This window comes from Hyaena hyaena, unplaced genomic scaffold (genome assembly GCF_003009895.1).
Source record: "Hyaena hyaena isolate Hyena2069 unplaced genomic scaffold, ASM300989v1 scaffold_921, whole genome shotgun sequence".
NCBI lineage: Eukaryota > Metazoa > Chordata > Mammalia > Carnivora > Hyaenidae > Hyaena > Hyaena hyaena.
Window position 1 is genome coordinate 451,680 of NW_024081552.1, and position 11,267 is coordinate 462,946.

The 11,267-nt window shown below is 51.0% G+C and overlaps 1 protein-coding gene across 2 annotated transcripts in view; it reads left to right on the forward strand.

Moving 5' to 3' along the window:
• GYPC (glycophorin C (Gerbich blood group)) overlaps positions 1–8,610 on the forward strand; it is a 42,666-nt gene extending 34,056 nt beyond the window's left edge. Inside the window, exons 1-3 of one of the 2 annotated variants that reach the window (XM_039220867.1) lie at positions 6,745–6,749; positions 6,935–6,991; positions 7,912–8,610. In XM_039220867.1, coding sequence (XP_039076798.1) covers positions 6,937–6,991; positions 7,912–8,108 — 252 coding nt within the window. In that variant the 5' untranslated portion in view covers positions 6,745–6,749; positions 6,935–6,936 and the 3' untranslated portion in view covers positions 8,109–8,610. Of the gene's footprint in view, positions 1–6,744; positions 6,750–6,934; positions 6,992–7,911 lie in introns of those variants that run through there. The other variant, XM_039220866.1, reaches the window with a different exon arrangement.
• Positions 8,611–11,267: the final 2,657 nt, after the last annotated feature.

Consider the following 11,267-nt stretch of genomic DNA (forward strand, 5'->3'; position numbering starts at 1 on the left):
AAAAAAAAAATTAAAAAAAAAAAAAAAAAAAGAATCTGCGCTGAGTGCAGAGATCCGTGGTATCACAAGCCCCCAGGAAATCGCGACACACACTCAGACTGAGAACCCATGCCTTAGCCAGCAGCCCCTGCTAACCCTGTCAGGAAGAGGTTTCACTCACTACTTCACAGAAGTAGTAAGGAGGCTCCGAGAGGTGAACTGACCCGCCTGAGAAGTTCTGCTTCCCACATGGGTACAGTCACATCCCTCGGGGCACTGTGTCTGACATAGGTGACCAGGTAGCACAGCAGTCACACCCACACAGAGGACCTCCTGCCCCACCACCCAGAATCCTGACCGCTCCTCTGTGAACTCGCCCTCCAACCTCTCTCACCACCGCGTCCAGGTCCCACCATCTCAGCAGGCCAGTCTTGGGGGGAGCCTCCTCCTCCAGGAACCCCTCCTTGAACTACCCTTTCTGAACTTACACATTTGTCTCAGTTTGTCACACAGTAAGCCCCTTAATGGCAAGGGCCTGGGCTCAAGTGGAGAGCACATTGCTGTAAAAGGAGGCGCCAGAGAAATGTTGCTGAAAGAAAGAACAAACAAAATCATAAGCAAAATCAAAATCACTGTCACAGAATCTAGGAGTCCCGGGGCTGAGAGTCTGATGGGGCTGAGTCCCCTCTGTGACACCCCCAGGCATGTCTTTATTGCTCATTTGGACACTTTATGACACACTGTGTACACTCTCTTTTCACATAAATATGTTAAATGTCCTCCACCAAGTCATGAGCTCCCCGGGGGCACACGCCGTCTGGTCCACATCCTTGGCACTGGGCGAGTGCCACTCTGCTCAGCCAACATGGCTGCCTTGCAGGGGAGATGGACAGACATGCATAATTGTTACTTTGTCCCACTTTTATCCCCAGCTGTAGCTTCAATGTTACATCCTTTCAGGCTGTGATAACAGCAGCCATCAAAGAGAAGGAAATATGATTGGCCTTTTTCCTACCAAAAAAGAAAAGCCAGTTACTAAACGTCAGTCGTCAACCGCTTTCTGCTTGACCGGCATGAGGACTCAGAGGCATGAATCTAGTGCAGGAAGAAGAAACCCCGGTGGGAGCCAGGGAGAGCTTTCTGCGACCACAAAGTTTCCTGTCCCTCCCCCAATAGCTGGCCTCCCCCTGAACCCAAATCAGACTCGCACAAAGTCCTTGCCAGGGGAGAGCGACTTTTTGAACCAGATGCATAGTTTCCTTGAAATAGAAGGCTCTGGGTGAGCGGCACAATCGTCAGGCGGCGGTGTGGCTGCCTGTACACTGCTGTCATCGGTTGTCATGGCGGGGACTCTCCATGGACTCGAAGACAAACCTGCATGCTCCTTCATGGTTTTCAAGCTGAAACAATCTTCCTCTTCCTGGAACACGTAAACCTCCCGGTCTGAAGGCATTGTCCCTCTTGACTCGAAGGAACTCGCTCTCCCAGAGTGCTCTGTCCCAGACAGACAAGGGGAGCAGGGAGCAAGCCCTTCCTCCACAACCCTTGAGGCACCAGGAAAACCATCAGAGGTGGGCGGGAGGTGGGAAGACAAAGCCTCTAGGGAAAGAAGAGGACTGTTGGCACAGTTTCATCAGAAAACACAGAAGAAGGGAGGTCCTGGGTGGGGACAGGGTGTGGGCCTGTGTCCCTGATCTCTGTCAACATCTGAGAAGCACCCCCAACCCCCCAACCCCCAGGACCCAGGTGCTGCTAAAGTCCTGCATCCTGCTGGCTGTGCCCAAGCTGCCAGCTGGAACTGGGAACATCACCTTTAACGAGCGGCAGCACCTGCGTGCTCTGGTGCCTTTGACAGGAAGACAGGTGGCCGGCCACCCTGTGGACTGTATGGAGGATCAGGATGGGCAGCTCTTGGCCACAGCCGGGTTGCAGGCTGCCCGGGGAAAGCCATTCCCAGCACCTTGGAGGGCACACGCAACCTGGTGCTGAGGGATCCTCCCTTTGAACACAGGCTCTGCCCTTTCTTCGGCTGTGAGCTTTGACCTGTTATGTGGCCGCTGTGGCATGCATTTCATTATCTGTAACTTAAAGAAAGGGAAGTTAAAGCCTTCCCTTTGGCAGGCTTGCTGCAGGATTACATGCGGGGGCTTCCGTGGAAACTGTGCCCAGGGCCTGTGCCTGTGGAGCGCCCCTCCTCCCCCGGTGCCTCACAAGGCTGAACCCCCAGGACAGTGGCCTCATCTCCATAATGAGGGAATATTCCTCCCACTCATCGCCCCACTCCTGCCCCCACAGGAGGGCAACTTCCCTGAACAGGAGTCTAGGGCAGCAACATCCCTTCTCTTTCCTCTCCCCCCTGCCCCGCCCCCCAGAGGCCCACCAGCTCAGCTCACAGGAAGCATCTGTTATCCCCACACTTGGCACATGGCCCAGGCCCTGGCCTTGTGGAGAGGAGACAGGCCGACCACACTGGGGGTTCAGAAGCCCAGAGCTGCCACACACAGGGCCACTTTACCACCACAGTCCATGTCAGCTGTCGTCAGAGTGAAGCTGTGCTTTCTTCACCATCTGCCTCCTCAGAGATGGGCTCCCTTGAACCCAATGCTGCAGGACTAGGGATTTGGTTTATTTCCTTTCATAGAGCTGTGGTCTATGTCATGGCCTCCCAACAGTGTGCTGAATGCTTCTGGTGTGTGTGCACAAATGAAATCAAAGCCCCACCAGACAGTCTTTACCCTGGCTGCACGGATAGAACCTAATGCTTTCTGACCTCTCCTCTCTCTCTCCCTCTCCCTCTCCCTCTCTCTCTCTCTCTCTCTCTATTTCTCTCTCTAGCTCTCTAGTTAGGACCCACCAGTGGGTTGGGATTGACTGTTTGACAAACCCTGCCCTAAATAAGTTCTATGTCACAGTCACATCTCCCCTGAGCCCCCTGAGGTTAAAGACTCATTCTCTGTTTCCTGGAACCTCCCCTGGGCCTTTGGTGGTGCCGGGAACACAGAGATACTCAGCACCCAGATGTTGATTTACTGTCAGCAGGACTGTGGTAGGAATCCATGACCAGCGCCCATCCTCTGCATGGACTCCAAACATCTGTGAGTGGGTCACTCAGGTGACTGGCATTGAGTTATGTGCAAACCATAGTAATAATGAGAATGAGATCAAGAGTGGAGACAGGATGTGAGGACGATCTGGCTGGCCACCTCTGCTGCAGGAACCACTGATGGCCAGCGCTGATTCAGTTGATCTGGCTGGCTAGGCTGGCGTCCCCTCCTTCCCTCACTGCTCCCTGTGCGTCCCTCCCAAAGCTGCACTCTGATGAAGAAGATGACCTATTCAGATAGAGGAAGACTGTTCTTCGGTCAAGGGCATATGAGTGGCTGCGCTCTCCTGCTAGAATGTCCAAAGAAGCTCTCAAGTTCCATTTGTAGGAGAATATAAGCTCATCAAACTTCCAAGACCAGACATGCCCACATGAGGTGCTGCATGTGGTACTCTGCCTTTCCTAAAGAAAAAATACAAGTGGCAAGAACTTAGTAAATACCTATTCTGTGTTCTGTGCCATGTATATCTTGTCCACACAACATATATAAAATATTTATCATGTGTGGGAATGTCATTTCTAATCCCCACTGCAAGATGGGTACTGTTCATCTTGTTTTACACACACAGAAACTAAAGCCAGTTAATACTGAATGTCTTGCTGAATGCACTTCTGTGAAGCTGGTGGAGCCAAGACTTGAACCTAAAGCTTGTCTTCGCGATGATGTGGACAGCGCAAAGTGCAGTTTGATTCTCGGTTCCACCAAAGGAACCAGGTCTCAAATAACATTCAACAACTGTTCTTGGGTGCCAGGCACACAGCCCAGCGCTGGGGGTAGAGCTGTGAGCAGAGCTCATGTGGTACTGGGGTTTGTAGAGCTCTCTGTCCGGCGAGGGCATTACAACCTTGAAAGGAGCCAAGAAACTTGAAAACCACAGGGCACCTTGGATCTCTATGAAACGATTGAGGTCTCCCATGCCTGTCCAATCTGAGGGCTACCCGGCTACATTTTTCTGATCTCGGACCTACACCCAGCCATAAATAACACCTACCTCTGCCATAAACGCACCCCCTAAGGCTGCCTTTCAATCCCTCAGGTCCAGGTCCTGAGCTCAGAGTGATGCTGACTCCAATCACTAACATATTCACCCTCAACCCCAGATAGGGGTGGGCTTTTATTCCAGGGTCCTAATCTGCTTGCACTCTCACCCATCAACTTCCTGGGGCGGGATGGAGCTCACTCCAGCTAGTCTTTCCTAATATCCCTTATCATCACCGCTGGCTAAAGGGAAACAGGACAAGGGAGTATAGCCGATGAGGGTTCTCACTCCACCACCTTCAGAGGCAAGAGACGAAAATGGAGGCTTTAAGAGTGTTGGTGTCATTGACGGTGAGCCGACATTTAGAGGGAAAGTGAGAGCTAGGGAGAGGAGCTCTCTGCCTACGACACTGCTCCTGTCTGTGCAGCAAACTCCTATTCATCCTTCAAAGGCCAATCCTAATGACCTCCATCGGGGAAGTCTTCTCATACATCAGCAGTTCTCAGCACAAAACAGCATCAGAACCACCTAGAGGCCTCTCAGCACAGATTGCGAGATCCCAGCCCTTGTTTCTGATACAGCAGGTCTGAGATTGGGTCCAAGAATGTGCGTTTCTAGCAGGCTCCTAGGAAATGCTGTTGGTCCCAGGACCAGACTTTGAGAACCACTTCTCACACTCTCCCCATCTTCCCAGACAGGACTGAGCTCCCCTCCTCTGTGCCAGTTCTGACTTCTGTGGCAGTTCCGGTCATGCTGAAGTGTGACCACCCTGGGGTCAATCACACTGTACAGATTCAGCTCCACACACCCGGAGGGGTAGGGCACAGAGATGAGGCATTCTGGCCCACTGTGCTCCTGGGCACGCGTGAGCTCAGAGGGAGCCCTGTTGACCCCTCAGAGACCTCAGATCCCTCCTCCCCTCACCCTGCTGGCCTGCAGGGAGGGCTTCCAGGGTTCCAGTGTTTAGGTGCAAGGTCCCTAAACACAAGCTAAGAAGTCCACCCCAAGTGGTTCACACCAAATACCTCATCTAGTACTTAAGCAGTACTGGGTGGTGCCAAGCACGCTGACCCAGAATTGCCTGAGCTTGAGCTGGATGACCACTGACTCTTTCAGCTATATGATCCAGGGAATACAGTAACACTGTTTTGGCACTCAGATTCCAATCTGTAAAGTGGGCTTAATAATAATTTCTACGAAATGGGACAGCCATGGGGGCTAAACCCAGTAAATGCTGAGGATGGTGCCTGTCACAAGCTAAGCCGTTGCTAGTTGTTTTGAAAAGAGGAAGAACCAGCAATTGCTTCTAACCCTGACTGGGTTAGACATGCTGGCATAAGAAAAGCTGGTCTTCAGCTGGAAAATCCCAAGTGGCAATTCTGGGTATCTAAACTTCTGTGACCATCCATGCCAACCCAAGGAAGGGACCATTCTTTACTCTTACTGAACCTTGAGGTGCTTAATGATTGAATAAGATCTGCCATGCCAGCGTCTGAATCCAGTCACTCATATGCATGCATTTATTTATGCAGTCATACATTCAGTAAATGTTTATTGAGCACCTACTATGTGCTTCATGCTGAATTCCAGGTTGTTGTTGATGCTGAATCTCAGAGTCGGATGCCCCTTGCATGTCCTGCCCCTCCTGCTTCACTTCTCACTACTGTGAAGCACTTAAAAGGCTGAACTGAGCATTCATCCTGCCTTCCTCTCCCTCCTCTGCTCTGACTCCTGCTGTGTGCTCACTGCCTCTTCTGACTTGAGGGACCTCCTTTAACCTGTTCGCCACCTCCAAGCTCTTGGCTGGCTTTCCTTCTCCCCTGCCCCCAGCCTGGAGCCTTCTTTTTGCTCACTGCACTCTCCCTCCTGGCACCACGGCTAGTCCCTTATCAGAAAGAGGCATCTGGAAGCTGCACTGGGGAGAATGACCTCATCCTGCTATAATTAAAGTGACCATCTGAGCGGAAAGGACTATTAGGAAGTAGCCTTCTCTGTGTTAATGTGCGTAGCCATTGCAATGGGAACATGGGATTTCCATGTTAACACCGGGATTTCTGTGGTCTAATAAATCCTCCTCCTCCTTCATCTCCCAGAGGAGAGAGGAAGACACTGAAGGGGCTGGAGGTGATGTGCAGCTCCCTGTTCTGCTTGAGAGCCTAGCCCTGTGGCCACACCAACTAGTCAGTAACTCTGGGAGTGCCCCAGGGCGGCTTTCCCCCAGAGAGCCAATCAGAGACCTCAGAGGGGACTTGGTGAGGAGCCACCAGACACAGGCCCTCCTGGAAGGGCAGCTTCAACAGAAAGGAGAAAGTTGCCCCCCAGAGGAGAGAGTGTGGGCTGAGTCCCAGCCTGCCGCTGTGACCCTGGGCCTGTCTCTCTCTCACTCTTGTGTCCCACTGATGAAATAGGCTAGTAATACCACACACCTCACAGGACTGCTGTGAAGACCGCATGATACGATTGGCAATTCAACCAATACCTGGCATGTTCAGACCCTCCACACGTGGGGGCATTTCACTTCATTATCGTGAGAAAAGCTGAGGCCCAAGGGCAGGTGCTGCTGGCACCAGGCACAGGACTGCCCACTTTCATGCCCACCACGGAGTTCATCTACCTGGTGTGTCTGCCGAACATCTGCCCAATGCAAGGAGCCCGTCCTTCACCCGGCTCAGGGATGCCGGAACCCGGTCCGCCGTCCTCTCTGGGCCGGTCAGTGGCCAGGCAGAGCGAGAAGCCTGTCCACACACATACACTGCCTTCTGTCCACTGGCCCGTTCACAGGGCTGTGCACCTGTGAGCAAGTGGGGCGGACATGCTGCTGAGCATGGAAAGGTTTCCTCTCCCCGCTTAGGCTCTTCTCTTCTGTTCACAGAAATGGTCGAGCCTGACATTTTCATGACGCTGGGTGTGAACATCGCCATCATTGCAGGTGAGCCGTCCAGGGCCTCCAAGCCAGGAGAGTCAGAGGGAGCGCCCAAGGGAGAACCCACCCGAGGCTTCAGAGCAAATGCCTCGGTGAGGCTGAGGCTGCATGAGGGGCCTAAGCCCATCTAAAACTCGCCAGTGGCCCCCTCCCCCCCATCACGCCCAGGCCCTGAGTGACCTGGCCCCCCACCCAGCTTCCCTCCCAACTGCTCCTGAGTCCAAACACATGAAGGGCTGACTGCCACCCACACTCCATGCCTTGGCCCGGTGTCCTCCGGAAGTCCCTCCCTCTTCAGTCCTTTGCTTGGATAACCCCCGTTCCTCTGGCAAACTCATGCAGCCTTCACCTCCAGGGTTCATGCCAGGGCTAAGCTAGGGTGACAAGCAGTGCCAAGTGCTGTCCCAAGGGCTCCCCATGGCCCTGTCTCGTTCCCCCCTAACAGTACATAGGGGGCGGCTTCCAGGGCCCAGCCTTCGGGGCACTTTCCTGACTTTAGTACCAAGTCTCATGCCCCAGGGAACTTCTCACTTGAGATTGTTCTGGGTTTAAAACCACAAGCCCCAAGGCCATGAACTTCTCAGTTTTAGGTAAACCCATGTAGTAGACTCTGCAAAGTATGCACAGAAGTCTGTCTTCCTCAGTAGACTGAGTGGCCCTGAGCAAGTGTGGGTTCTGGGATCCAATCCCAGCCTCAGTCTGCACCAGGCTGAGTGGAAGGAGTGGGGAGGGAAGGGAGATGAGTAACTGATGGGTGCTGATAGGGGTAAGCACACACCAGGCAGGGAGAAGGGTGGGAATGAGCCAGCCTGTCTGGGGCTAGTGTTGACTGGAGCAGCGTCTGCCCTGCCACAAGCCCTGTGCGTCCTGACCCCAGTCCCAAACGCCTGCCCCAGACAGAGCCATGCGTTTGTTCCCCTCTGCAGGTGTGATCGCTGCAATAGCCATCATCCTGATTTGCCTCCTTGTCATCATTCTACGCTACTTGTACGGGTACAAGGGCACGTACCACACCAATGAGGCCAAGGGCACGGAGTTTGCTGAAAGCGCAGACGCAGCCCTGCAGGAGGACCCCTCCCTCCAGGACACAGGTGGGGACAACAGAAAGGAGTACTTTATCTGAGGGGCACCAAGGCTCCTCTCCCCCTATGCCTCCTTCAAGTCCACGAGCAAAGAGGCACCCCACAGCCCCACCCTGCTACCTGGATCACCGTGCAGACCATGAGAGCACCCATCTCATCCCAAAATATGCACCCGACCTGAGAACTCCAGGTGAGAGAGAAACGAAAGGAGGAGGAACTGAGCCAGGAGAGGCCTGATCCAGGCACCCAGGGACGCAGTGATCACCCAGGAGGCCTATCTTTGCTCTGCCAGAGGGAGAAAATCTGGGTCCTCCTGGGCAGTGCAGTTTGTCATCAGCATGGTATGAAAGTCCTTGCTGGGTGGGTGGGCCTGAGGGCTGGGGAAACAAGGATGTGAGTCATCTGTAAGCTGACTGGGGATAATGGCATCAAATGTCAGTCCTTGACATTTGTGGGGAACAGCAGGTGCCAGAGCTAAAGGCACCTTTGTCTCCCATTGATCCAGCTCTAAATGATTGGAAATAAATTTGAAATGTAACCAAGCATTCAGAGTCAAACAGCATTACTGTAATTGTCTGGGGAAAGATAACCACCACCCAGGCCTTGCCTTTCACCTGTGTGACTTTGTGTTTTCCACTACAGTCTGCATGTGTGGGGCTGGGACCGTCCACTTCCAGCATAGATGGTGCAGAGGGCTTCTGGGCCTCTCAGGGAAGGAGGGCGCAGGGACCAGCATTCTTTTCCCCACAAAAACACCAGCTTCAAGAAACAAATGTAAAGGTGGAATTCTCCTCATGAAATAGGTTATCCTGCATGGAGGAGGACACTTGTGGGGATGAGCACTGGGTGTTATATGGAAACCAACTTGACAATAAACTACTTGTAAAAAAAAAAAAAAAAAACAAAGAAAGAAAGAAAGAAAAAAAAGAAATAGGTTATCCTGGCTGTGAGGACCTTGGCTGAAGTGATAATTTTCTAAAGCCTGGTATTAGAGATATTGGTCCTGTTAAATAACTGTGAGTAAACTATCCTTCCCATAATGACCATGGTTGGAGCACAGACTGCAGACTGCCATTGCCTTGGGTTTGGACCCTGGATCCCCCTTCATCAGACAAGTTGGTTGACCTTTCTGGCTTCAATGTTCTTGTCCCTCAAGTGAGTATGACTCCGTGGTAGTGTTGAGGAGGCAACATTTTCTTCTACATTTCAAGATTCTTCTGGCTATTCTAAGAATCAGGCTGACATGAGACAAATTGGCTAGAAAATTCAAAATTAATTTTGTAAGCCCTGGGAATCCACATAAACATGGGTTTCCAAAGACAGGAAAAATGAAGCATATATGCCATCCTGAACTAAGGAGAAAGGGGTAGGGGTCTGGACTTCAAAAGGAAGGAATGTGATTCACTGGAAGGTGAAAAAGGGGAATTATTTGTAAACATATGTTTGCTGGGCCCCTCAGAAACAGTGGGACAGGGAGAGGAATTTTAACAAAGAGACTTTGCTAAACTCCTCCCTCTACTTCCTCTGGTTATATTATAAAGTAATTACCTATGGTGATAATTCCCTTCCTAGAGTAGGTCCTCTATCTAAATTCTTTTAGATAGTTGGGGGAAGGTCAGAGTTTCTTCCTTAGTCGTATGGGCACCAATTGTTTCCAGTGCAAAATAATCTGCATGCTGAAGTGGCCCATCCTGAGGGACTCCTTCTGAACCCCTCTAGTACCAAGGGTTAGGGTTGACAGTGCAAATAGATATGTAAGGTGCTTGGTGCTGTCTTCTGATGTCAATCACTAGTGCTATATATGAGGTGCATGTGTATTGGTTAATGAAACTTCCTCATTGTACCACCTCTTTCCTGAGGAGTAATAACTGCCATTTAAACAGTTGGGGACATCTGGGTGGTTCAGGTTGCTCAGCGTCTGATTTCAGCTCAGGCCAGGATCTCATAGCTCATGAATTTGAGCCCCATATAGGGCTCACTGCTATAGGTGCGGAGCCTGGTTCAGATCCTCTGTTCCCCTCTCTCTGGCCTTCCCCCCCCCCCACCACCACTCTCTCAAAAACAAATAAACATTTTATGGGGGCCTGGATGGCTCAGTTGGTTAAGCATCTGACTTTGGCTCAGGTCATGATCTCACAGTTCGTGGGTTCCAGACTCACCTCGGGCTCCATGCTGACAGCTAGCTCAGATTCTGCTCCCTCTCTCTCTGCTTTTTCCTCACTCATGCTCTGTCTCTTTCTGTTTCAGGAATATATATATATATGTATTTTTATATATATATATGTATTTTTATATATATATATGTATTTATAGATATATATGTATCAGGAATAAATATATATATATATATATTTAAAATGAATATAATGAGTAACAAGGATAGAAGATGAACTTACTAACCATCCTATTTTGTAAGAGTCTTTCTAAGACTCCACAAAGCTGAGCAGTCACTCAGAGCAGGTCCAAGTTGAAGCTTGCAGCCTGGGCTGCCCTCAGCTCCCTATGACTCAGGTTTCTTGAGGCTGCACTATCTATACCGGGGAGTCAGCAAAAAGGTCCCCCATCACTCTCCCTGCCAGGAGTGGCCACAAGCAAAAGAGCTGGAAGTTACAAAGTTTCCATGGGAACAGGGTAGGGAGGCGGGAAATAAAAGGAAAGGAACTGACAGTCTTCAAAAGGTGAGACCTTCCTCTGAGTAACCTGAGTTATCTTGGCCCACTACTTTTTCATCTATAAATCCAAGGGTGTGGCTATGTCCATGTGTCCCAAAACATGATCTATAAAATACCAGCCTGGCAAAATGGTGATAAACCAATTTGAAACAGCCAAAAAGAAAGGGTGTCCCAGGTGCAAATAAATATGTAAAATGACATATTAAGCAAATCTAAAGCCACATGAGGCTTCCTGGCATCCTTAGTGTTCCAATGTGTGCAATGACTCTTGGGGTGTGGGGGGAGGGGGGTGAATGCAGCATTTCCCAAATGTACTTTTTCAGAGACCCCATTGCTTCCCAGAACACCTGTCACAAACTTGTGGGCTAAGAGTCCCTGGAAGACATTTGGGAGACACTGAACTAACCAAATGCCAACATCTTTTCCTGTTGTGACATCACTTCAGGGTTTTGAGAATATATGAACAAATGTCCTCATCTTCCGGGATGGTGAACACAGTCACGGCCCAGTGGGCACAGAGGAGACACC